The sequence below is a fragment of the Martes martes genome, assembly GCF_963455335.1.
Source record: "Martes martes genome assembly, chromosome: 6".
Taxonomy (NCBI): domain Eukaryota; kingdom Metazoa; phylum Chordata; class Mammalia; order Carnivora; family Mustelidae; genus Martes; species Martes martes.
The window spans coordinates 58917428-58945351 of NC_137893.1; the positions used below are offsets into that span (position 1 = coordinate 58917428).

A 27924-nucleotide genomic window follows, 5' to 3' on the forward strand; every position below is an offset into this window, starting at 1 on the left:
CCCGCGGGCCCAGCCTCTGGCGCCGAGCCCCGCGGCCCGGGTGGCAGCATGGAGGCGAAAGCGGCAGCCACGCCGGCTCCTGGCGGCGGCGTGTGCTCGGTGACCGCGGAGGAGACCGAAAAGTGGATGGAGGATGCGATGCAGATGGTGAGGGGTGCAGGAGGCGGATGCCGTGGGTGGGAAGTTTCATTAGCCCCCTTCGTGACCCGAGCATTTGAGCAGACGCCCCCGCCCCCGGAATCTCGATGGCGGTCACATTTTCTGGGTAGACAGCTGGCTGAAATTGCCTTTAGTCTCACAGTGTTGTAGGGGAAGGAAGAGAGGAAATACAGAAATCATTTCTTTTTTTCACTGGCGTGTCTGAGCCAAACATCCTCGTTCAGCTGCTGCTGGCACGGAACGTGCTCACGAGTCCCCTTCTTTCCCCCAGACACACGCGCAAATCCGGAAAGTCACATTCTTCTGTATTTATGACCTCTTGAACCTGTCGAGTAGGAGAAAGGACGCTGATAGATCAGGGTAAAAACAAATCCCTGCACAGCCAGATCCTACCAGTCATTCATCCGTCCTCCTGCCCTGTGGCCTTTCCACTTCCTTCCTTCGTTCCCTCCAGGACGGCTGGTCAGTTAGGGCTCTGAGCTGATTTGTGTACAATCCAAGCCGTCCCCATACTTTTGTGTGCCAGCGAGCTCTTTCATGGGGAGAAGAGTGTGTTTGGCATAGGTATGTAAAATGTCCTTCAGTTTCACATTTTTCTAAAGCTGCTGTAAAGGAAATCTTTTTTCATACATGGTTTTGATTGTATTTTCCTAGTGGCCTCTGGTCTCCAGTAGTTAATTGATTGCATAATTATGCACTCCACATTCACTCCACAGATGTTTATGGAGTACACTATGGTTGGCATTGGGAATTCAGCACTGAGACTGATTTTGGTATATTCCTCTCTGTTCTCTGTTCATACTGTTTCCCCTGCATTCATTCACTATTACAGCCAAATATTTTTCTCTAAGCCCGGATGCATGACAGCGTCTATCCATTTGTTTCTGCTACTTACAGAATGTCCCTTTAAACTTGTTTCTCATACTTTTTTGAAAATGACTCAGAGTTAAAAAAGTCTATTTTATATTACAACCCAGTAAATAACACACGTAGCTATCACCGAAACAAAGGTTTCACAGAACAGTACTTAACCTTCCTTTGTACAGGCTTCCTGGTAGTTTCTGGATGGGGGAGGGGTGTGCTTGTATTTCTGACAAATATTCCACATCCGTGATCCTCTCCAGTCAGAAGTGTTTTGGAACGATGCTGTTGGCCTTGGCCAGTCGGAGAATGGAGTCATCTGACTCACCCATCCTGGTAATGGCCCCACAGATAGCTTAGCGTAAACTGCCAGTTGAATCTGCCTGTTATCTGGTCACTCAGCCACGTTCGTCTGAGTGGATGCGTGAGCCGTGGTGCGGATGGTGCGGTTGCTGGCAGAGCATTTCCGCGGCAATTCCAACCAGGTCCACGAACTGGCCAGCATCGCTCTGCAGGTCCAGAGCGTGCCTGCCGCCGCCGCCACCGCCACCACCACCCAGGAGAGAATGCTCTTTCGTCCATTTTTGGGGAAAATGCTGGTCCTGACCCACTAACTTGATTTTATGACCCATTCTTTGAGCTGACTTCATAATTTATTTCCTCCAGTAAACTTACAAGATATATAACGTTCCAATACTTTAATTACTGTTCACATATACATTTAAAAATTAATTTGTAACTTGTCATATGGATTTATTTGTCCTGAACCTCTTTTATGTTACTAAATCCTGTACATTGGCGACAAGGAGTTTGCACGTGATATCAGTATCTCACTCTTCCTTCTCCAAATCATTTCAATAATGTGAATGCTGGTCAGCTTCTTCCTAAATAGTGAAGATGATAGTATATACTCAAAAAGGCTAGAATTCCCTAGAGTAAGCTGCATTCATATCCTTCCACGAGTGAGAGTTCCAGAGGACAGATGATGAGAAGTCAGAATTTATGGGCTCTTCTGTTTATTTTCATTTGCTTCAGGAGCTCTCTCCTCAAAGTATTTATTTGTGGAGGCTGCTTAGGTGAAATTTTCAGAGATGCTACCATGGAGAACTTAATAGTGTTTTGTTTTTTTTTTTAAGATTTTTTTTTTAAAGATTTTTTTAAAAGATTTTTTTTTTAAAGATTTATTTGACAGACAGAGATCACAAGTAGGCAGAGAGGCAGGCAGAGAGAGAAGAGGAAGCAGGCTCCCTGCTAAGCAGGGAGCCTGATGCGGGGCTCGATCCCAGGACTCTGGGATCATGACCTGAGCCGAAGGCAGAGGCTTTACCCACTGAGCCACCCAAGCGCCCCCTTAATAGTGTTTTTGAAAACAGATGATTTTATCAGTCATTGGGCTTTCCTGCTCATGTAGCAGAGCTGGGATTTTTTTTTTTTCCATCCTTTCACATTTGGGGTCTTTATTTTCCTCTAAGTGTCTTTTGGTCATAATATATTGGAATATTTCCTCCATCTATCTCTGCACTGTTCTCTAGACTTCTGGACTAAATACTTAAGTCCTTTTACTACTTTTTGCTGTGAACTTGCACAAGTCATCTCCTAACCCCTTCCCTTCCTACCCTGTAATATGAGATGGTTGTACTCCACATAGTTTCTCAGATCTCTCTGGCTTTGACATTTTTGTATCTTAATTGGATTATATATTTTTTAAGATTTTATTTATTTATTTGACAGAGAGAGAGCAAAGGCAGGGAGGAGAGGGAGAAGGAGAAGGAGAAGCAGGAGAGGGAGAAGCAGGCTAACCGCTGAGCAGAGAGCCCTACGTGGGACTCGATCCCAGGACTCCCAGGATCTGGACCTGAGTGGAAGGCAGATGCTTAACCAACTGAGTCTCCCAGGAGCCCCTCCTAATTGGATTATAAAAACCTAGGGGATGTGATTACCTAGTTAACCTATACCTACATAAGGTCAAGAAGGACCTTAACTTAGCTCTTGTATTTTGGTTTTGGCCTATACATGTTCTTCTAGGTCTTAAAGAAGGGGAAAAGTGCTTGTCATAAATCTTGTGCTTTGTTCAGCCTCTCCCTCCCCACCAAAGAAAATTCAAATCTTGAACTACTTCAAAGATTGTTGAAGTAATTCAAGGTTTACTATGTACTTCTGAGAAGAGTTTAAGATTCGACAAGAAGCATAGCCAGTGCCAAATGTGCTCACCTCTGAGGAATTTGATAGGGAAATATGCAGGGCACATGTAGTAGGGAGGATACTAGCATCTTCATAGCATTTGTGCAGAGTAGACATATGTAAATGGCTGATACAGATAAGTAGAATCTCTGGCTCTGATTGGACCAGCCAAGTCATATAATTTCTGGGTCTCACTGTTTAAAATAAAGGGGTTGTGCTAGAAAATTTCTATCCTAGTCTATGATTTTAATCTACAGACATAAGCCTGAATTATAAAAGAAAGGAAAACAGTTTTTGAGAAAGCTTAAATATCTATTTTTTAAAAATGTTGTCTAAAGTAAGTGAGTCTGAGCAAAAAGCCATACAGCCCTAATAGTTCAACAGGTATAACATTTTTGGAAGGCAACCTGGCATAATATGATTAACAGCCTCAAAAAAAAAGTTCATATCATTTGACATAGTAAGATAAATATGTGGCATTTAGCTTAGGGAAATAGTTTAGAAAGATAAAAGTAATCATTGTCATTTCAGTGTTTCATGTAACGGGGAAAACTAGGAAGCATTTCAAACTTCCGATGAAGGCAAATGGTTAAATTATGGTATATTACTGTGTTGAATAATGTGCTTTTATCAAAACGGTTATGGCTATTAGATAAAAACATGACATTAACTATCACAGCTATATATGATATTCAACATTAAGCAAGCAGAATACAAATTATTTTATACTATACATATACATTTAGAGGTTAGGCGTATGTTCAAACCCTAGAATGGCTACTGACAGCCAGCTAACCTTGACAGGTTCTTAACCTTTCAGCCACAGAGGCCTCTTCTGTAAAATGGGTATGTAGTATCTATGTCACAGGGTTGTATAGATTAAATGTTTGTAAAGTCCCTGACACATTATGCTCAATAAATAAAAGCTGTTTTTTTTTTCTTTATCACATAAACAAAGACTAGAGGAGAACACACACACAAATAATTAGTTAACATGGTAAAGATATGGGGCTTTTTTTTTTTTTTAAGATATGGGTAATTTTAAAGGGATTTTTCACTATGCTTTTTTAGTAAAAATCTAATAAAAAAGATAGCATAAGAAGAATAAAACCAGAAAGGAGCCTGTGGTAAGTAAATAGATGTTAGTGGAATAGAGATGGGTTCTTTATACCATCAAAGGCAGAAAACAGAAGAGAAAGATGGTTGGGTTTTAATTACATAAATATTAAAAACTTCTGCATGTTAAAGGACAAGGTACAAAGTAACAACGCAAATTCACAAAGAAATGATCAGACTTGACCGAAAGTTGGTGGGAGAGTTGGAAAGTATGAGAGGAGATGGATTGAAAACTATGTACATTATTTAATTAATTTAATTCTATTTTGAACTTGACAGCAAAACAAATATGTATTTTATTGAACAGCATTTCACCTAAACCCATTTCCATGGGGTTTTAGGGTTGTTCTCACCACCTCCTCTCTAACCCACCATTCCCAGCTGCTCAACCACTCGCCCTCAGCATGGTGGGCTGGGCTAGTCCTCATTAATAACCTGATTTGCCCCACCGCTCATGTTTTCTCTCTCATTTGGACAGCAGTTGAAGGCTTTTCACAAAAAACGAGTTACTCTAAGCAAATAGGAAGATTATCTTGAGATGTGGGACGTGGAATAAAGGAGCTACATTTGCTGGAAGGAAAAAGAGAGAATCGGAAAGAAAGTTTGAAAGGCACACGTCCAGTCACCTGGGGGCCTGGGTGGAGCAGGAGGCTGCCAGGCTTTTTTCCAGGTGACCTAAGTCAGGACTTGGAAACCCAGTGGGCTCCATAGGTTCTCCCTGTCCTCTGCCACTCCTTCCCCACTGGGCCTTGAATTCCCTTCTACGTGCTTGAGATAGCTACACAGCCACACATAGAATTACCTCTTCAGGAGATAGTTTTACAGAAAATCTGTGTCACGTGTCCCCTTTGTTTCTTGCAGTTTTTTAGCCTTCAACTTTCTAGGTCTCACTCTCCTTTTGTCCCTTGAACTAGGCCTATTTTGAACCCAAAAAGTGACAAAGTAGCTGGTCAGTGGTGACTAGGGTAGAAATTTGAGGCCGAGTGGCCAGGAACCTGCACCTCGTAGGTGTTCCATAAATATTTGTTGAAGAAGTGAATGCCTGAAACAGATTGCCTGGATTTTGGCCTCAGCCTCTCACAGGAGCAAATCCCCTGACAACCCCATGTCTCCATTTACTCACCTGTAAGCTGGGGAAGCTCACTGAATCGATCTCATAGGGTTGTAAGTGAAATGCATTAATAATGATAAAATGCTTAAAATAGTCCTGGGTCAAAGTAAATTTTTCTATAGTTGTAAGCTCTTATAATTTGCAAGTTCAGAATCAGAACAATTGTTATGTAGACATAATAGTCTATGGTAATAGGTAGAAGCTAGAAATTGAACCTGTAGATAGGTCAGTCTTCAAGCCACTGGTTTTCATTTTCACCCTTCCACCAAAATTGCATCTGTGTCACTGACCCTTTTTTCTTGGTCTGTGTCCCTCCCCCGTTCCCCCGCCCTGGATCTTCCCTAATAGCAGACACTTCTGATTTTCTTTTTCTTTCTCCCTCCCTTCCTTCCTTCCTTCCTTCCTCCCTCTCTCCCTCCCTCCCTCCCTCCTTCTCTCTCCCTTTTCTTTCTTGCTTTTTTTCTTTCCTTCTCTTTCTTCCTTCCTTTCTTTCTTTCTCTATAAATATGTTATTTATTTATTTTAGAGAGAGTACACAAGCAGGGGGAGGGGCAGTGGAAGAGGGAGAAGCAGACTCTCTCCTGAGCAGAGCCATCCAGTCGCTCTGACACTCTTGATTTTCCTCCTACCTTCCTAGGCATTTCTTCTTAACCTCCATTGCAAGATATTTCTCGTTTACTCTACCTTTACTATTGTTTTTTAAACTTTTCCTTTTGAAATAATTATAGATTCACAGAAGTTGCAAAAAAAAAAAAGTATATAGGGAAGGCTTATATACCCTTCACCCAGCTTTCCTCTGTGGTAACATCTTAGGTACCTGCCGTGCAATGATCAAACCAGGAGAAGGACATTACTGCAATCCGTAGAGCTTATTCAGATTGAACCGGCTTTGGATGCACACGTGTGTGGAGTTCTGTGCAATTTTGTCATGGTTGGTTTTGTTGACCCACCACCGGAACTGCTCAGTTACCACAAGGCTTCTTTGTGCTACCCTTCATAGCCACTATTTTCTCTCAAGCCTTTAAGCCCCGGCAGGCACTAATCCATTCTTCGTAGCTGTAATTTTTCATTCAGGAATGTTATAAATGTGAATATAGAATCTTCTGGGTGTTGGTTCTTGTCATTCAACATGATTTCCTTGAGGCCCATCCAAATGTTGAGTGAATCAGTAGTCTGTTCCTTTTGTTGTTACGTAGTATTCTATGGGATGGACGTACCATAGTTCAACTATTCATCCTCTGAAGGACATTTGGATCATTTCCAGTTTTTGCCTATTATGAATAAAATACCTACAAACATTTGTGTCTGTATATGAATTTATGTACTGTATGACCGTAAGCTTTTGGTTTCTTGGGATAATGCCTGAGAGTGCAGTTGCTGGGTCATATGTTAACTGCATGTGTTGCTTTTTAAGAAGCTACCAAACTGGTTTCCAGAATGACTGTACCATTTTACAGTCCTACCAGCAGTGTATGAGTAAGTGACCCCATTTTTTTTCAGCCTCACCAGCATTTGGTGTTTTTACTTTTTATTTTAGCCACTGATGGTGTGTAGTGGTAACTCATTGTGGTTATAATTTGCATTTCCCTAATAGCTAATGCTATGAATATCCTTACATGTACTTATTTGCTATCTGTATGCCCTCTTTGGTGAAGTGTCTTTTAATGTCCTTTGCCCATTTTCTAGTCGGATTGTTTTTGGATTTTTTTGTTGTTGAACTTTGAGAGTTCTTTGTATAGTCTTGATAGTAGACCTTTGTGGGATATGCAGTTTGCAAATATTTTCTTTCAGTTTTAGCTTGTCCTTTCTTTTTTGTAACAGTGTATTAGTTTCCTATGGCTTCTGTAACAAGTCACTACAAACTAGGGGGCTTAAAACGACACAAGTTTATTCTCTTACAGCTTCTGGGTGCCAAGTTTTTGAAATTCATTTCATTGGGCCAAACCCAGTGTGCCAGCAATGCTGTGTGCCCTCTGAAGTTTCTAGAGGTGGATATGTTCCCTCAACTTTTCCAGCTTCTGGAGGAACCTTCTTTACTTGACTCATGGCTTCTTTACTTGACTCATGGCTCCTTCCTCTGTCTTCAAAGCCAATGGTATAACGTCTTCAAATCTCTTTCTCTGCCTCTCTTATTAGGAGACTTGTGATTGCATTTAGGGCCACCCGAATAACCCAGGATAATTTTCCTGTCTCAAGATATTCAATAAATATTTTTTGGATGAGTAAATGATTTCTCTTTTGTGTGTGTGTGTGTGTGGGGGGGGGTTCTGTGTACTCCCAGTCTAATTTTAAATGACATTTTTCGTGTGCTGATTGCCTTAACTATGTGGGTACTCAGCATCACCATCCTCCCTAGCTGTCAGTCCTCCTCCTGGCTTTCCTTTCTCTAGTAGGCAATGGTGTATTTGTGTATTTATTTATTATTTGTATATATTCACCAAACCTTGGAACTCTTCAAACTTTTGAATTTTGCATAACCTGGCATGCTTTAGCCATTGTTACAGAACTGAACAGAGCTAGCCTGTGGGTGGTTCATGACCCAGTTCAGAAGAATGCAGTCCTACTGCTTCAGCTACTCTCTCCCTACATCTCTGTAGGCCCTAGCTCTGTCCTGCCACTCTGGAGGAGGAAGGAGAGATACAGTGTGCCATCCCTGTGCTGTGTGCCTCTCCTTTCACCTGTATTGGCCCAAGGACAAGTTAAGTGTCAGTTAAGAGTCTGGTTGAAGTGGCTAAGTAACCCATGTTAGCATGGTGATAGAAAATTATTGCTACTCTAAATATAGCTGGGAATTGGGGCTAGTGCGAGAGGTAGAACATGCAGTCTCAAGCAATATCTTCAACCTTACACTGTGTGTGCCTTAGGCTGTATGTGAGTACCAACATTTAACTGGTAATCTGGTGTTCCAAAGTGTCTTCAGGTCTGTCAAAATAAGAAATGCTGTGCCTTTCTAAAAATAGCTATACTTGGATTTTCTTGACTACAGTGAGTTGGAAATGATTACACACTAGTTCCAGGGTTGTGTTCTTCCTTTGTTCTCTCTCAGCAACAGGATCAAGGAGTATGCAGATATAACCTGCTTGCTTTTGCTCTCTGCCCAAAGAAGTACTCTTTAACTATCTTGGGCCTCGACTGCTGTGGTTCAATCAGCAACAAAGCCCGGAGAAAAACGGACAGCCTCTGATGGAGGAGACTTTGCAAATATAACCAGTGGTTTGCCCTTTCCAGGATGCAGGTGGTGGACATATCCTTAAGCTTAGTTTTCTAATGGATATTTTTCAGTTGAGATGTTCTTTACAGACAATGAAATACACGGCTCTTAGATATGTTGTCCATTCAGTTTCGACTGAGGCAAACATCTGTGTAACCTGCCCCCTTTACAAGATAGTTTTGACCACCCTGGAAAAGTTCCTTGTGTCCCTTTCCAGTCAGTCTATAGATGCCTTTCCAGGAAGAAATTGCTGTCATCGTGTTTAGTTTTGTCTGTTCTAGTACTAAACCTGAAGGGAGCCATACAGTGTGTATGCTTTTGTGTTTGACTTCTTGCACTCAGCATGTCTGACATTCACCCGTGTTGTTGTGCGTATCTCTAGCTTGTTCCTTTCCATCGCTCAGTAGCAGTCCATCGTGCCACTGTGCCGCAGTTTGTTTCCCTGTTCTCTTGTTGGCGCACACCTTTGCCGTTTGCAGATTTGGGCTATTATGAATCAAGCCATTATGAACATTCTTTTACAAGATTTTTTTTTTTTTTTGGTGGACATGTATTCCCTTCTCTTAAATAAATACTTAGGATTAGAATTTGTTCATAGGCTACATGTATGTTTACTTTTTAGAAAAATTTCCCAAGTGTTCTCCAAAGTGGTTGTGCCATTTTAGCATAGAGCGCTCCAAAGCTTTTCTTGTGTTAAAGCAGAAATAGCACAGAGAGACGTCCAGGCTGGTTACCTTCATGCTGTTAGAACTCGAGAGGGTATCTTCTATAATATTTAGTGAAACAAAAAAATGAAGCAAGTAGAATTTCAACAATGAGAGGACTTCAGTAAAATATTTATACATTCTTTTATATATACATAAAAGTTTTATACATTTCTTTTGTACATTTTTTATATATATATAAAAGTATTTATATATTCTTTTCCTTTGCAAGTATGTATGTGATCTCTGAAATGCTGCACAGGCCCCGCCAGCGTAGGAAGAGGCAATAGCATCAGCCTTTTGCTCACCTCTGCTTCCAGTGAGAAGCAAAAGAACCAGGGGCTTGGAACCAGTGAGGGGGGTTTGTTCCCGAGTCTCCCTTAATACAGATAGAACAGAACAGAGGCAGTGAATACTGAACTGTATGTGAGGGAAGGGAAAGCTTAGTTGTATTTCTTTGTTCTGGTGTTTATACATGTGTGCTTTTGCTGCCTGTAGTCTTTTCAAGTATTGAACATTACGTCTTAAATTTTCCACTTTGTCCTTTAGGCCAAGGAAGCCCTAGAAAATACTGAAGTTCCTGTTGGCTGCCTTATGGTCTACAACAATGAAGTTGTGGGGAAGGGACGAAACGAAGTTAATCAAACCAAAAATGTATGTTGATTGAATAGTTTAATTGCAAACATACAACAGTAAGGGTAGGAGTGCACTGAACTTCATCACAGTTGGCAAGAAGGTGGGTCTGTGTCAAGGCCTGTAGGTATGAATGGAAGGGTGGTTTCCCTTAACTTTTATTTTTTTGAATGCCTTCCTCTCTGATTATAAAAGTGATCCATGTTGGTTTTTTAAAATTTGGAAAATACAAAAAAGTTTAATGAAACAATACAATCTTTGGGGCTAATTTTCTATTTCATGGAATTTTACTTTAGCATTGAGTGAAACTCAAGAAGGAATTTTATTACTTTGGAGTGTCAGTATTGAAGAAATGAAGCTAATCTCCATCTTAAGCAAATCTAATACAGAAAAATTCCACTTTACAAAACACATCAATTTAACTCATATCATATTATGTAGTACCTTTAAATGTTCTCCTAATAATGATTAAAAAAATCACCTTTAGTTTCTACCTTTAGAAGTATTAAAGGATTGTGTAGAGGGAACTGTTCATTTACTAGATAATTCAATGGAATAAAGTCTGTACCACCTGCCGTCTCTGTACCTACGTGTGGTATACACTTTATTATTATTTTTTTAAATTTTTATTAATTTTTTTAGAGAGAGAGGGCACACATGCATGAGTGTGGTGGGGAGAGGGAGAGAGAGAATCTTAAGCAAGTTCCACTCCCAGTGCTCGATCTTATGACCCTGAGATCATGACCTGAGCTGAAAACAAGAGTTGGACACTTAACCCAGGCACCCTGATACTACACATTAATAGTTTGTATGCCTTTATGTTATTGTGGTTAGGTTGAGAAGTTCGTGAATTAAGGCAACGCTTCTTGGTATCACAACAGTGTGTCACAGTAAGTATAAATGAATTCCGGTTTTAGGATTATCAGAAATACTAGGTGGACTTACAGCTTATAACCATAACACTGCTCACACAGACTTTGATCTTATCGTTCAGTCGTGGGAACCAGAGAACAGGCTGGGGCTGGTACCGGTGCTATGGGGTATTTAATGTTTATCCATCACATCTATCAAAAAGAAAACACATGCAAAGTAGGAACCCAGATTCACAGAGCAATTATTATTTGGATATCAAAACATTTGTGAGGTAAGTAATAAACGTAATGTAGCAATTATTAAATACGCAGATACTTGTTGGGGAGTAGAATTCTGTATTTTAAGTAATTGCCCTCTCTCCCTATTTTGTGTATTTTGTGGTTTGGGATGATATCTTTAATATCAGAACTTTAAATGCCCTGATGTCCAGCTAACCCCCCAGTGACCTGGGTTTCTTCTGTATCTTGAAATTAACCTGCATTTATTTTGGTTTCTGTACCAGATAGGAGATTGCCCTATAAAATACTATACAAAGACTCTTGACCCCAAATGAGGAAACCTGAGTCCTGCTTTTGGCTCTGATACTACTATCACCTCTCCCGCTGTGTGTTTTTAACATGTCCTAAATTAGCTTCTGGTTCTTCAGCACCAAAAGAGGGGTGGAGGCGTGCCAGGGTGGCTCAGTTGGTTAAGCAGCCAACTCTTGATTTCGGCTCAGGTCATGATCTCAGGGTCCTGGGGATCGAGCCCCAAGGTGGGCTCCGTGCTCAGCGGGGAGTCCGATCCCTCTCCGTTTGCCCCTCCCCCTCCTCTCTCTCTCTCTGTCTTTCTCTCTGATAAATAAATAAATCTTAAAAAAAAAAAAAAAAAAGCCCAAGTGCACCTGGGTGGCTCAGTGGGTTAAAGCCTCTGCCTTCGGCTCAGGTCATGATCCCAGGGTCCTGGGATCGAGTCCCGCATTGGGCTCTCTGCTCAGAGGGGAACCTGCTTCCCCCTCTCTCTCTGCCTGCCCCTCTGCCTGCTACTCTGCCTACTTGTGATCTCTGTCTGTCAAATAAATAAATAAAATCTTAAAAAAAACAACCCCAAAAACAAATAAACAAAAACCCAGCACTTTCTTTACTTGTTTCCAGGACACTACATCACTCTGGATTTTCTAAAAAAGAGAGGTTGGTTGCAGGGATTCAGTTAAACAGTTACTTATTGAGAATTCTGGGCAGATTTGACTCAGTAATTCTGAGGCTGATTGTTAAAAAGCCCCTGAATTGGGGAAACTTTTTTTTAAGCTCCCCAGTTGCTTCTGCTGTGCAGGCAGCTTTGGGAATCTATTCTCTAAAGTCCCTTCCAGCTCTGAGATCGTAACTCAGGACCAGCCTTGCTTCCACCTGTCTGTAGCTTCCATGGCACCTCGGGCCACTGTGCCAGCATCTTTCACACCCTACTCCACACCACAGGTTCATGAGCACTTCCTCTTTGCCCCAACCAGATACTGTACTTGCTGAGGACAGACTTTGTAACCTCATGCAGGATTTAGCATGGTGGCTTGTATGTAGTTTGCAGTCAGCATAAGCTTATTGATAAATGTGATTATCCTGAATATCATTAATAATTATTGCACGGCAGAGCACATAGACCGCAAGGAGCATATGCTTCTTATAATTCAGTGTTTTATGAGGTATAGATGCCAGTGAACCCTGTTTTACATATGGGGGAACCAAGGCTTCAAGAAGTTGTGTAACCTGCCCAAGGCCACATAATAAGCGATGTCACAGTCAGGACTCAGAATCAACTATGGTTATTTCCACACACTGTGATTTCTCCTATAATCTGTGCCACTCAGGAGGTATCTGAGACTGATACCAAATCTGCTTTTCTCTAGAGTCTGCCAGAGTGAAAAATTTCATCCCAAAGAAAATGTAAGTGATGACATCCCACTAACTACCTACGGATTTACCTAGAGTCAAGTGAAGGACGGCCTTGGAAACATCTCGAATGGCCCACATGCTTGTGAAGACTTCAGGCTTCCCCTCGAATATTCACAAGCTCTAGATTACTTTTTTCCTCCCTGAGACTAATATTCTCTATGGCATTTTAACTGAAAGAGGATTTAGTTAAGAGGTACTTAACTAAAAATGCAGCATAATTCTCACGCTATCTCCTGTTTGGTGTCTTTTGTTGGTGAGGTTATGGGACTTGAACTGGGAAACACATTGCCAAGCACTAAGAGCATCCCCAAATGTTTATTCATTAAAACATTGGCAGAAGCATTAGGCCCATTTTTTTGGTATTGGTTTTCATATGTTTGCACAATACAGTTCCATGTTGATGTAATAAGCCTCTCTCTCTCCAGGCTACCCGACATGCAGAAATGGTGGCCATTGACCAGGCCCTAGACTGGTGTCATCAAAGTGGCAAGAATCCTTCTGAAGTATTTGAACACACCGTGCTGTATGTCACCGTGGAGCCCTGTATTATGTGTGCGGCTGCTCTCCGCCTGATGAGTATCCTTTGACTTCGTGAGTTAATGTCGTGTGCCCTTCCTGTAACCTTGAAAATGGTTACACTTAACCTGCTTTTCTCATATGCAAAAACAGATTTATGAAGCAAGTTATGATAGATTGTACCCCTTGGCCAAAAATTTTTAGGAAGGATTTTTAAATCATAAGATTTCTTCATTTTATATCAATAGATGTAAAACTATCAACCAAATAAACTAGAGGAAGAAAAACTAAGAGCTAACAAACTTATGTAAGGATAAGTCACAAATTAAAGTAGATTATAAAACTGCAGAGAAAATGTCTGAAGAATATGTACCTTTGAATAATAGGGTATAGGCGATTTAAAATTTTTCTTTCTCTGTTTATATGTTTTTGTTTGTGTTTTGTTTATATATTTTTGCCAAGAATACCTGTTAAATTGTATGAATAATTTTAAGTCAAAAGTAAGCATAAGGTTAAAAAACAAGTCACTGATGATATTATAATTGTAAATAAATGGGAAATCGAGAAAGTTACATCTCTTTGAATTGTGTCTTTCATAGAGTAAGTGACACAAATACCGAGTGTTAGCAAGTTTGTCTCTAAGATCTTTAAAAAATTACTCGCTTGTTCAAAAACTCAATTTCATAACTTGCACATTTTTTATGTACTTATTTTGCTATGTATATGTGAAAAATTTTTATCACTTTAAAAATAACAGAGGGTTTTGAGTATTACATGTATAGTCTCTACTTTGTGAAGAAGGGGGTTCTGGTCAATTTAGAACTCTCTCCCCATCCTGCCTCACAGGGTGGCTCAACTTTGGTCTGTTTTATATTGGGGCACAATTTATATTTTATTTGGCAAAGGGTTAGGGGACAATCCTATTTTTAAAAGGTGAAAATCCCCAGATTAAATTCCTGCTTCCTTTCTGGCTCCAATTCTCTAAGGACTCAAAGAAAGGGAATTAGGAAAGACAAGAGAGAACACCAAACAATGAACATTTAGCAACTATGTATTTGGTTTTCATAATTTGCAGTTGTGATATGTTAATCTCTAAATCCTTGAAACTTCTTTTGTGTAATGGGATTGTATGATTTTTAAAATTAAGCCTAAACTTAGCTGTTTTTAAAAGTAGCCTGAGTTTGTCTGTCCAGGGTGGCCTGGTTTTGTCACTCTATGCACTTGAGCTGCATACTCTTTTCAAGACCTTAATTCTTTTTCATAAATCCCGCTGGTCGTGTATGGCTGTCAGAACGAACGGTTTGGTGGTTGTGGCTCTGTCCTAAATATTGCCTCTGCTGATTTACCAAATACTGGGAGACCATTTCAGGTAATGTAGCCCATTTATGCCTTTTCTTGCTAATGACTTTGATCTCTTCACGGGCTTGGGAATAGTTCATGTGTGGTCAGTACACCAGAAAGCCATGCTGGGACTAGACAGACCCTGGGACTTCTCGTCAAGTTCATTTGTGCCTCAGTAGAAGACAGGTAATCATTTCCAGGTGAGTACTTGCCGCTCTTAATTAGCAGAATCTCTCCAGAAGGAGAGTCCATGACCTTCTCAGGTATCTCCTGACAGTGTTCACCAGCGCCTTCAGGTATGCTTTGGAGACGCTGTCACTATTGACATTTTCCCTCAGTGAGTGTCCCCCACTCACTGCTGCCCTGCGCTTGTGTGGAGCTGGGCCTCTGTCAGTAGATACTATTTACGGTGCACACACAATATTTTTGCTCAAAGCCCTTTTGCTTTATCTCTATGTACTATTTTTTTTACATTTTTTAAAAAGATTTTATTTATGAGAGAGACAGTGAGAGAGAGATTGTGGATGGGGGAGGAGCAGAGGGAGAGGGACAAGCAGACTCTGCTCTGAGCCTAGAGCTTGACATGGGGCTCAATCTCAAGACCCTAAGATCATGAACTGAGCCAAAACTGAGGGCCACATGCTTAACCAACTGGGCCACCCAGGCATCCCCGTTGCTATGTACTGTTTTTGTGTCTAGCAATGAATACTTGTATTTTCATTATGTTCCCCCCTGTCTTTTTAATATTGAAATTTTCCCCAGACCCAAGAATCCACATTGCTTTCATCTTCTTTTTCTCTCTGTCTCTCTCTCTCTTTTTAAAGATTTTATTTATTTATTTGACGGAGAGAGACAATGAGAGAGGGAACACAAGCAAGGGGAGTGTGAGAGGGAGAATCAGGCTCTCTGCTGAGCAGGGAGCCTCTATCCCAGGACCCTGGGATCATGCCCTGAGCCAAAGGCAGACGCTTAACCAACTGAGCCACCCAGGCACCCCTGCTTTCATCTTCTCTTAAAAATTTTATTTTCCCTTTAATCTTGCCACCTGTCCCTAAGTTTTTATGTTTAAGGCTATGAGCATTAAGAATTGATAGTTCAGAGTTTGGCATACAGACACACAGCATTTTTTGCAAACTGGTTTGATTGTTTTTCCAAGGTTAATCCTGAAATATAATGTTTTTTTTTTTTATTTTTTTTTTAATTTTTTTATTTTAATAAACATATAATGTGTTTTTATCCCCAGGGGTACAGGTCTGTGAATCGTCTGGTTTACACATTTCACAGCACTCATCATAGCCCATACCCTCCCCAATGTCCATTTCCCCACCACCCTCTCCCCTCCCCCTTCCCCCCCGCAACCCTCAGTCTGTTTCTTGAGATTGAGTCTTTTATGGTTTGTCTCCCTCCCAATCCCATCTTTTCATTTTTTCTTTTCCTACCTCCCCCCAAACCCCCCCCACCTTGCATCTCCCCTTCCTCATATCAATGAGATCATATGATAGTTATATTTCTCCGATTGACTTATTTCGCTAAGCATGATACCCTCTAGTTCCATCCACGTCGTCACAAATGGCAAGATTTCATGTCTTTTGATGGCTGCATAGTATTCCATTGTGTATATATACCACATCTTCTTTATCCATTCATCTGTTGATGGACATCTAGGCGCTTTCCACAGTTTGGCTATTGTGGACATTGCTGCTATAAACATTCGGGTGCACGTGCCCCTTCGGAGCACCACGTTTGTATCTTTAGGATATATACCCAGTAGTGCAATTGCTGGGTCGTAGGGTAGCTCTATTTTCAGTTTTTTGAGGAACCTCCACACTGTTTTCCAGAGTGGTTGCACCAGTTTGCATTCCCACCAACAGTGTAGGAGGGTTCCCATCTCTCCGCATCCTCGCCAGCATCTGTCATTTCTTGACTTGTTAATTTTAGCCATTCTGACTGGTGTGAGGTGGTATCTCATTGTGGTTTTGATTTGTATTTCCCTGATGCCGAGTGATGTGGAGCATTTTTTCATGTGTCTGTTGGCCATCTGGATGTCTTCCTTGCAGAAATGTCTGTTCATGTCCTCTGCCCATTTCTTGACTGGATTATTTGTTCTTTGGGTATTGAGTTTGATAAGCTCTTTATAGATTTTGGATACGAGCCCTTTATCTGATATGTTGTTTGCAAATATCTTCTCCCATTCTGTCAGTTGTCTTTTGGTTTTGTTCACTGTTTCCTTTGCTGTGCAAAAGCTTTTGATCTTGATGAAATCCCAATAGTTCATTTTTGCCCTTGCTTCTGTTGCCTTTGGCGATGTTCCTAGGAAGAAGTTGCTGCGGTTGAGGTCAAAGAGGTTGCTGCCTGCATTGTCCTCAAGGATTTTGATAGATTCCTTTCGCACATTGATGTCCTTCATCCACTTTGAGTCTATTTTCGTGTGTGGTGTAAGGAAATAGTCCAATTTCATTTTTCTGCATGTGGCTGTCCAATTTTCCCAGCACCATTTGTTGAAGAGGCTGTCTTTTTTCCATTGGATATTCTTTCCTGCTTTGTCGAAGATTAGTTGACCATACAGTTGAGGGTCTATTTCTGGGCTCTCTATTCTGTTCCATTGATCTATATGTCTGTTTTTGTGCCAGTACCATACTGTCTTGATGATGACAGCTTTGTAATAGAGCTTGAAGTCTGGAATTGTGATGCCAGCGACTTTGGCTTTCTTTTTCAATATTCCTTTGGCTATTCGAGGTCTTTTCTGGTTCCATATAAATTTTAGGATTATTTGTTCTATTTCTTTAAAAAAAATGGATGGGATTTTGATAGGGATTGCATTAAATGTGTAGATTGCTTTAGGTAGAATAGACATTTTCACAATATTTGTTCTTCCAATCCATGAGCATGGAATATTTTTCCATTTCTTTGTGTCTTCCTCAATTTCTTTCATGAGTACTTTATAGTTTTCTGAGTATAGATTCTTTGCCTCTTTGGTTAGATTTATTCCTAGGTATCTTATGGTTTTGGGTACGATTGTAAATGGGACTGACTCCTCAATTTCTCTTTCTTCTGTCTTGTTGTTAGTGTAAAGAAATGCGACTGATTTCTGTGCATTGACTTTATATCCTGACACTTTACTGAATTCCTGTATAAGTTCTAGCAGTTTTGGAGTGGAGCCTTTTGGGTTTTCCACATATAGTATCATATCATCTGCAAAGAGTGATAGTTTGACTTCTTCTTTGCCGATTTGGATGCCTTTAATTTCTTTTTGTTGTCTGATTGCTGAGGCTAGGACTTCTAGTACTATATTGAACAGCAGTGGTGATAACGGACATCCCTGCCGTGTTCCTGACCTTAGCGGAAAAGCTTTCAGTTTTTCTCCATTGAGAATGATATTTGCGGTGGGTTTTTCATAGATGGCTTTGATAATGTTGAGGTATGTGCCTTCTATCCCTACACTTTGAAGAGTTTTAATCAGGAAGGGATGCTGCACTTTGTCAAACGCTTTTTCAGCATCTATTGAGAGTATCATATGGTTCTTACTCTTTCTTTTATTAATGTATTGTATCACATTGATGGATTTGCGGATGTTGAACCAACCTTGCAGCCCTGGAATAAATCCCACTTGGTCGTGGTGAATAATCCTTTTAATGTACTGTTGGATCCTATTGGCCAGTATTTTGGTGAGAATTTTCGCATCTGTGTTCATCAAGGATATTGGTCTGTAATTCTCTTTTTTGGTGGGATCCTTGTCTGGTTTTGGGATCAAGGTGATGCTGGCCTCATAGAATGAGTTTGGAAGTTTTCCTTCCATTTCTATTTTTTGGAACAGTTTCAGGAGAATAGGAATTAATTCTTCTTTAAATGTTTGGTAGAATTCCCCTGGGAAGCCGTCTGGTCCTGGACTTTTGTTTGTTTGGAGATTTTTGATGACTGTTTCAATCTCCTTACTGGTTATGGGTCTGTTCAGGTTATCTATTTCTTCCTGGTTTAGTTGTGGTAGTTTATACATCTCTAGAAATGTATCCATTTCTTCCAGGTTGTCAAATTTGTTGCCATAGAGTTGCTCGTAGTATGTTCTTATAATTGTTTGTATTTCTTTGGTGTTGGTTGTGATCTCTCCTCTTTCATTCATGATTTTATTTATTTGCATCCTTTCTCTTTTCTTTTTGATAAGTCTGGCCAGGGGCTTATCAATCTTATTAATTCTTTCAAAGAACCAGCTCCTAGTTTTGTTGATTTGTTCTATTGTTTTTTTAGTTTCTATTTCATTGATTTCTGCTCTGATCTTTATGATTTCTCTTCTCCTGCTGGGTTTAGGCTTTCTTTGTTGTTCTCTCTCCAGCTCCTTTAGGTGTAGGGTTAGGTTGTGTATTTGAGACCTTTCTTGTTTCTTGAGAAAGGCTTGCACTGCTATATATTTTCCTCTCAGGACTGCCTTTGTTGTGTCCCACAGATTTTGAACTGTTGTGTTTTCATTATCATTTGTTTCCATGAATTTTTTCAATTCTTCTTTAATTTCCTGGTTGACCCATTCATTTTTTAGAAGGATGCTGTTTAGTCTCCATGTATTTGCGTTCTTTCCAAATTTCCTCTTGTGATTGAGTTCGAGCTTCAGAGCATTGTGGTCTGAAAATATGCAGGGAATGATCTCGATCTTTTGGTACCGATTGAGACCTGATTTATGACCCAGGATGTGGTCTATTCTGGAGAATGTTCCATGTGCACTAGAGAAGAATGTATATTCTGTTGCTTTGGGATGGAATGTTCTGAATATATCTGTGATGTCCATCTGGTCCAGTGTGTCATTTAAGGCCTTTATTTCCTTGTTGATCTTTTGCTTAGATGATCTGTCCATTTCAGTGAGGGGAGTGTTAAAGTCCCCTGCTATTATTGTATTACTGTCGATGTATTTCTTTGATTTTGTTATTAATTGGTTTATATAGTTGGCTGCTCCCATGTTAGGGGCATAGATATTTAAGATTGTTAGATCTTCTTGTTGGACAGACCCTTTGAGTATGATATAGTGTCCTTCCTCATCTCTTATTATAGTCTTTGGCTTAAAATCTAATTGATCTGATATAAGGATTGCCACCCCAGCTTTCTTCTGATGTCCATTAGCATGGTACATTGTTTTCCACCCCCTCACTTTAAATCTGGAGGTGTCTTCGGGTCTAAAATGAGTTTCTTGTAGGCAGCATATTGATGGGTTTTGTTTTTTTATCCATTCTGATACCCTATGTCTTTTGATTGGGGCATTTAGCCCATTAACATTCAGGGTAACTATTGAGAGATATGAATTTAGTGCCATTGTATTGCCTGTAAGGTGATTGTTACTGTATATTGTTTCTGTTTCTTTCTGATCTACTACTTTTAGGGTCTCTCTTTGCTTAGAGGACCCCTTTCAATATTTCCTGTAGAGCTGGTTTGGTATTTGCAAATTCTTTCAGCTTTTGTTTGTCCTGGAAGCTCTTTATCTCTCCTTCTATTTTCAATGATAGCCTAGCCGGATATAGTATTCTTGGCTGCATGTTTTTCTCGTTTAGTGCTCTGAATATGTCATGCCAGTTCTTTCTGGCCTGCCAGGTCTCTGTGGATAGGTCCGCTGCCAATCTAATGTTTTTACCCTTGTATGTTACAGACTTCTTTTCCCGGGCTGCTTTCAGGATTTTCTCTTTGTCGCTAAGACTTGTTAATTTTACTATCAGGTGACGAGGTGTGGACCTATTTTTATTGATTTTGAGGGGCGTTCTTAGCATCTCCTGGATTTTGATGTTTGTTCCCTTTGCCATATTAGGGAAATTCTCTCCAATAATTGTCTCCAATATACCTTCTGCTCCCCTCTCTCTTTCTTCTTCTTCTGGAATCCCAATTATTCTAATGTTGTGTCGTCTTATGGTGTCACTTATCTCTCGAATCCTCTCCTCGTGTTCCAGTAGTTGTTTGTCTCTCTTTTGCTCAGCTTCTTTATTCTCTGTCATTTGGTCTTCTATGTCACTAATTCTTTCTTCTGCCTCATTTATCCTGGCAGTGAGAGCTTCCATTTTTGATTGCACCTCATGAATAGCTTTTTTGATTTCAACTTGGTTAGATTTTAGTTCTTTTATTTCTCCAGAAAGGGCTTTTATCTCTCCGGAGAGGGTTTCTCTAATATCTTCTATGCCTTTTTCAAGCCCGGCTAGAACCTTGAGAATTGTCATTCTGAACTCTAGATCTGTCATGCTACCTATGTCTGTATTGATTAGGTCTCCAGCCTTCGGTACGGCCTCTTGTTCTTTTTTTTGAGGTGAGTTTTTCCGCCTTGTCATTTTGTCCAGGTAGGATTTGCTTTCTCCTGCTGTGGAATTCCGCTGTTCTTGGTGACTGAAGTTGGTTTTGGATCGGTTTCTTGTTGATCTTCTGGGGGAGGGGCCTGTTGTAGTGATTCTCAAGTGTTCTTGCCGCAGGCGGAATTGCACCGCCCTTGCCAGGGGCCGGGCTAAGGAATCCGCTCGGGTTTGCTTTCGGGAGCTTTTGTTCCCTGAGCGCTTTCCGTAGAGTTCCAGAGGATGGGAATGAAGATGGCGGCCTCCCAATCTCTCGGCCCGGAGGAGCCGAGAGCTTGGGGTTCCGCTCCTCAGTGCGCTCTCAGAACAAAGCGCCCAACAGTCCCGCCTCCCTGGCTTGTGGTCGCGCCTGGAGGAAAGCAGTCAATTGTTGGAGCTGGAGAAAAGCGCCGGGTCGCTTTTGTCTCTGTGGCCTCCGGCCGCGCTCCGAGCCCACCCAGCCTGCGACCGGCACAAGGTAACCCTGGGCTTAGAGCTCACTCCTCGGCTTTGTCGCAATAGCTGGCTTCCCTGCTCCAATACCTGCGATCTCTGTGGCACTCAGACACCCCCAGTCCTTCTGTGACCCCGCGGGACCTGGGGTTATGCTGACCCCGCCTGGGTTTCCCCCCAGTTTAGCCTCTGGAGCGATGTCTCCCAGTGGAGCCGACTTTTAAAAGTCCCGATTTTGTGCTCCGTCGCTCCGCCGCTTGCCGGGTGCCGGCCCCTCCCCCCGGGGTCTATCTTCCCGTCGCTTTGGATTCACTTCTCCGCAGGTCCTACCTTTCAGAAAGTGATCGATTTTCTGTTTCTGGGATTGTTGCTCTTCTTCTCTTCGATTTCCCGTTGGATTTGTAGGTGTTCACAATGGTTAGATAAGCTGTCTAGCTGATCTCCTGCTACCCGATGTCGTCTCAGCCTGCTACTTCTCCGCCATCTTGACTCCTCCTGAAATATAATGTTTTAAAAAGAAAAGGATTTAATAAATGCTGGACATGGTGGGCGGTTAACTTCAAAGACCTCAGATACTCTTAGGAGAATACTGAGTACCTATGAAGGGCTAAATTTGGCTGAATCCCACTGAGAATAAGTTTTGGAAAACATTCTATTTTGAGTTTTCCCAGCTGAACATTAGCTTTCCTAACAACTTCTGTACATTTTAGAATAGATGACATTTAACATCACATCAGGAAAGAAATTGTCATAAAACGATGGAGAGTTAACAATATAATCAGCTTGACCATTTAAAAAAATCTGCGAAGTGATTTTATTTTGCCAATCACTTATATCAGTAGCTTGAATTTTGATTACCTAATTCTTTGCAAGTGAATTGCTGCTGACTCTGTACTTCATTTATGAGAAAGAGCTAAAGAATTTCTCAAAGTTTCTGGGCAGAACAAGGATGTGCCTTTGGATACCAGGCATGGGTAGAAAATTTCTCTCCAACACCTCAGTGACATTGGTGCATAAACAGTCCTCTCCTATGAGTCTCTGCACAAGCCTGATCTGGCTGAACTGAAGAATAAGTTTGTTTGTAGTGTGTGTTCCTGGCCAAATTGGCTCCAGGGAAATGAATGACCATGGTTTGAAGCCATATCTCCAGGTTTGGTGCCAAATTATGGTTTTTTTTTTTAAGTGTCTGAGATTCTTTTCTTCTTTTCTTTTTTTTTTTTTTTTTAAGATTTTATTTATTTATTTGACAGAGAGAGACAGAGATCACAAGTAGGAAGAGAGGCAGGCAGGGAGAGGGAAGCAGGCTCCCTGCTGAGCAGAGAGCCCGATGTGGGGCTTGATCCCAGGACCCTAAGACCATGACCTGAGCTGAAGGCAGAGGCTTAACCCACTGAGCCACCCAGGTGCCCCAGTGTCTGAGATTCTAAAGAAAACATACCTTAGGTCTCTGGATCCTGTGTTTTCTCCCTTTATTGGACTGGGTTGGGTAGGAGGGTTTGTGGGAGGTGGGATGCTGTTTCTGTACTGCAGAGTCGTAGAGTCATTTAATGCTTCTAAGCAGCATTAAGCTCATAGAGGAGACCTATAGAATTATTCTTTTCCGAGAAGATGGTGATTACCTTATAATACAGATCTGGTCCATTTTTTAAATGTTTATTTTAATAAGAATGTGTGCTTTTTATTAAAGCCACAAATTTGTAGTTATAATGAATAATTGAAAATACTGACTTGGTATCACAGAGTGATGCAGTTTCCTTCTCCATCTATAACTCCAACTGCATATTACAGAGTTTTAGGTGTGGCTGTGGGAGGTCCCCACCTCAGACCAATTGGATAAAAAGGTGAGAGGGTAGAAGAGAATATAGTAATTTTTTTTTCTTTTTTAGTTTTATTTATTTTTCACAAACTCTGTGTCCAGGGCTAACTTTCACTAGATCGCAGGGAGGGAGCCGCTCTGCTACGTGGGAAACCCTTCACCCAGAAGCAGGTTTTCCATAAACATTCATTGATGATGGGTGAGGCGACAGGCCCCTTTATGTGTTCTCCTTGTTTCTCAGGAGAGGGGCTCACCACACCAGACCCTTTCCGAAAGGGACTGTGGGGATGGGGGTGTGGGGTTGCCCAGGCAGCCTTGGGCTGGGACGGCAGGGGGACCAGCTATCGGGGACCAACCAAGGCTCCATGTCACTATCTTATCTTCCACCTGGGGGGGATTCTGACAGAGAGGCGTTCAGCCATAATCCCACAGAGTACCCAGGTGATTCCACTGAGCAGCCAGGGTGGAGGAACACTGTCCTAATTTCATAGGAGAGGAGAGTGCTTTGTGCTAGTTGGTGTTCATGAGAGCACGAGGAGAGGTGGTGCTCTGAGCAGCATGAACACTTAATGTGATGTGAGGAGAAGGGGACTGAACCACCATGGTTAGCATGCTCTGAGAGGGTTGTGAGAACTGAGAAGCCAAGGGAGGAGGGAGCTCTAAAAGGAAGCAAGAATGGTTAGTAGTCTCCACAGCTGCAGAGTATTGAGGAGGTTGGAAAGGGAACCAGTGTTTTGGTCAGTAGGGGCCCGTGGGATATCTGGAAGCAAAGCCAGTGAGGATGAGGTTGAGGAGGAAGTGGGAATCACACAAGCAACAGCGAGGAGTCTGGAATGTTCTCAGGGACCAGCAGGGTAGCAGCTTGCCTGAGGGGCAGGGTGGAAGGAGGGTTATTGGGATCCCCCCCATCAAGCTTTACTGAGCTATAATTGACATATAACGCTGTGTAAGTTTAAGGTATACAATGTGAGGATTTGATAGATGTATAGATTATGAAATATTTACCGCAATAAAGCTAGTTAACACACATCCACCTCACATTATTACTATTTTGTTGTTATGGTGAGAACATTTAAACTCTACTCTCTTAACATAACAGTTTTCAAGAACACAATATAGTATTGTTAACTAGAGCCGCCCTGCTCTACCTTAGATCCTCAGAATTTACCTTAGAACTGAAAGTTTGTATCCTGGGATCAGCTGTCTCTTCATTCCCTCCGACCCCCCACCCCTCCACTCCTGGCAACTACCATTCTACTCTCTGCGTCCATAAAGAAAGTGTTTTATAGCTATATATATCATTATATATATGCAATAGAGTATTCAGCCATAAAAAAGAAGGAAATTCTGCCATTTGAGACAATGTGGATGGACCTTGAGGGTACTATGCCAAGTGAAATAAGTCAAGAGAAACACAAATACGGTATCATCTCACTTACATATGCAGTCTAAAAACATCGAACTCTGAAAGGTTATTTCTTTTAATGGGGAAGGTTTATATCGGCCATAGAGGCTCAGGTAAGAGCTGACTGAAGGCACAAGAGAAAGGGAGGTTCATTCTGACCGACCGACCACCCAGGCCAGGCTCTTGCGTCGGCGCTCATTACCAGCTTCCCCTCCTGTGGCTGCTTCCAGATGTGCCTCCCCGGAATCTCTGTCCATTTTATCATTTCATGCACCTTAGAAGGATGCCATGTATCAAATCCAAATTCCTGTGACACAGCTTCAAAGCCCTGCATATTTTGACCTCATTTTATCTAATTCTTAATCTATAGGTCCCCACCCCTCATTAGTTGGTTTCCTCACAAATCCCAAGCATATTCTTACTCGTTACCTGAAATGCTCTGCTCAGTGTCTTAAAATATTCGTTTTTCTCTTAATTTTTAATTTTTATTTATTCTAGAGAGCACACGTGCACTTGCATGCGAGTTGGGGGATATGGCAGAAGGATAGAGAGAGAGAGAGAGAATCTTAAGCATGCTCAGTGCCCCGGGGGGGAGCCAGTCTCGAGGCTCGATCTCATGATCCTGAGATCATGACCTGTGCCTAAATCAAGAGTAGGACGCATAACTGACTGAGCCACTAGACACCTCAAATATTTGCTATCTTTAAGACAAGTTCAAATTTCATCTTCTTGTAATATTTCATGTAATTTCACTCCTTACCATTATCACAGTTTCTTATTCTTTCACGTGTCGATCTCCTGTCTAGTTAGATAACCGAAGACAGATCAAACTGAACACTTTTTAAAAAAGATTATTTATCTGAGAGAGAGGGAGCACAAGTAGGGAGGGGCAGAGGAAGAGAGAATCTTAAACCAGCTCTGCACTAAACACAGAGCCCCACCCGGGGCCCAACCTCACGACCCCTAGATGGGCCACTAGTAAATAGGAGTAGAGAAAAATAGCTCGTGCTTAACAAACACTGAAGATGTGTGAGGTATGTAACAGGTGTTATTTTTGTAATCTTATTTAATCTTCATGAAATCCCTCTGAGGTAAGTGCTGTAATTACCTACCTTTTACACACGAGAAAGCTGAGGCACAGAGGGTTTAACTGTCATATGGAAGATCACATAGCTAATAATTTAGTACGTGGTTGAGAAAGAGTAGTTGATTGGAGTGATGTTTGAGTCCATACATCTGTTCTTTTGGTAATGTTCTTACTTACCCATATTACTGCTATCCCCAAAGTATATTAATGTTATCTGAAATAAGTTTATGTAATTATGTATATATTGCTGGGTTTATGGGATATAGGCCACATTTTCATATGCAAAAATTCATTCTCAGTTTTCTCATTTCATCAGTGCATTCCCGGATATCGGGCTGAGGAAGCGGTGGAAATGTTAAAGACCTTCTACAAACAGGAAAATCCAAATGGTCAGTTTTCCCCTGTTTGACATAATGTAACCTCACTGGAGACAAGTCAGTGTGAAGAGACTCGACAAGGGCCCACCTGTTCATTTTCTCTTTTCCTTTTCTATTCTTTTCACAGCACCCAAGTCAAAAGTTCGGAAAAAGGAATGTCAGAAACCTTGACTGGCTTTAATGGAAGGCTGATGCCCCTCGATGACATTCTTGGACTGAAAGCTGTTGACATCGTTGAATCATGTTTACAAATGTCCTTAACTCCTGGGAAAATCATCTCTCCCCATTTGCTCTGTTTGATGGAACAAATCAGCACTTTTAAAAAGTCTCCCAGTTGTGAACAATGATTAGCTTTTCTGTAAGCTTAAAGAACATTTTAAGAAGGGGGGAAAAAAAATAAAGATTGAGGTTTTAGAAATTAGTAAGCAGTGCATAACCTTCTTGCGAAAAATCATTGTACCCAGGCCAGGAAGGTACTGAGTTTCAGCGTATGTGCCTCCAGACCCAGTTGGCTGGCATGTGTCTGGACTGGAGTGCACCACGAGGGGGACACCTGCTTTATGCCTGGCTTTTCAGAATCGGATGCTTCATTGTTTGTCGTCCTCTGTTCTCCCAGGGGTTGAGGGCCGTGACTTCCTTGGAATCTGTAGAAGAGTTATGTACATCTAGACTATGAATGTTTGCTCCTCAGAACAGGGTTTTTGTTGTTGTTTCTTGCTTTTATAAAGCAGAGAAAAATGCATATTTTTAAGACAAGTACTTGAGCGTCATTTTTAAATCATAGCATAGTGCTATCATAAAACCATCCTTATGCCTTCTTTAAAAATGAAGATGAATATTTTCTTAAAAATAAAAGGTAAAAGCAGAAATGAGACAGTTCCTTCTTTATTATTGAGCAGCTGTCCTATACCAGACTCTATTCATTAACTGAATCCTCAAACAAAACATGGAGCTGCTGTTGTAGCAGGGGGAGACAGGGATGCCACCTAGATTATATAGTATTTTAGAAGGTGTTAAGAATTAGGACAACAAAAAGAACAGGGTAAAGGGGATAGACATGGCATTTGGGGTTGGGACTGCTGGTTGTGCAAGTAAATAGAATGGTTTGTTTAATCTGAAATAAAATTATTTCTTTTTATAAAAGTCCAGATTTAGAATTAAAAGCTAAAATGCAAAAATGTGCACACGACCCTGGAAAGGGTCTCTGCAGCAGAAGTCCCCAGTACTCAGCCTTCTGACGGCCGCAAGTAAGGGGCCCACGCTGGTGAGCGAGCAAGCTTGCAGAGCCGCACTGGGTTTTGCTGCGTCTGCCCAGAAGGGGGCCTCGCTGTTCCACCAGAAGCCCAGCTCCGGGCCCCTGTTGCATTTCTTCCGCGGATTCATTTCCTTGATGCAAAGCATCTGTATTTGTTGGTTCTGCCATTTGAGCGATGTCTGACTTGTTTGTTTTGAATTACATTACAGGCTGGAATGTAATTGTGGTAAAAGTATTTTTATATTGCTGAGAGTAGCAGCTAATCACAGTTACATGCTTCAGAGGATTTATAATTGCTTGGTTTTGTACGTGTGCGTTTTTAACTGCATTTGAGAAATTTTATGGGGAAGAAGATGCATAATTTTAAATCTATAGTAATGTTACATGTAACTTCTTCTCAATTTCACCTGCTTTAAAAAATTATCTCTTCAGTAAATTTTAGTGCTGTGACTAGTTTATTCCTTTCTGCAGTTGGTCATAATTCATTTCTGGCTCCTTGTGCTTTTCTGCAAGCTGACTTTAGTGCACTTTCTGTCTTCATATCATCGTTTTTTCAGGGATTATTCGTAGACAGAAAACCTGGGACCTTTCCTCTAGTGTCAGTAAGGACCAG

General features: G+C 41.2%; 1 protein-coding gene and 1 pseudogene across 2 annotated transcripts; one reads left to right on the plus strand and one right to left on the minus strand.

Moving 5' to 3' along the window:
* The first annotated feature begins 16 nt into the window (after positions 1-16).
* Positions 17-27200, plus strand: ADAT2 (adenosine deaminase tRNA specific 2). Its single transcript, XM_080806268.1, has 6 exons — positions 17-147; positions 9893-9997; positions 13200-13350; positions 14553-14659; positions 25996-26068; positions 26184-27200. The coding sequence occupies exons 1-6, from the start codon at positions 49-51 to the stop codon at positions 26225-26227; spliced, it is 579 nt and encodes a 192-aa protein (XP_080662394.1). The 5' UTR covers positions 17-48; the 3' UTR covers positions 26228-27200.
* Positions 1284-1652, minus strand: LOC308345105 (small ribosomal subunit protein eS21-like; annotated as a pseudogene). Its single transcript has one exon. The product of its transcript is annotated as a small ribosomal subunit protein eS21-like (transcript).
* Positions 27201-27924: the final 724 nt, after the last annotated feature.

Coding starts and splice junctions, on each gene's coding strand:
- ADAT2 (XM_080806268.1), top strand. CDS start 49: ATGGAGGCGAAAGCGGCAGCCACGCCGGCTCCTGGCGGCGGCGTGTGC. Junction 9,998..13,199: donor AAGTTAATCAAACCAAAAAT/GTATGTTGATTG, acceptor CTCTCTCTCCAG/GCTACCCGACATGCAGAAAT. Junction 14,660..25,995: donor ATACTGGGAGACCATTTCAG/GTAATGTAGCCC, acceptor TCATTTCATCAG/TGCATTCCCGGATATCGGGC.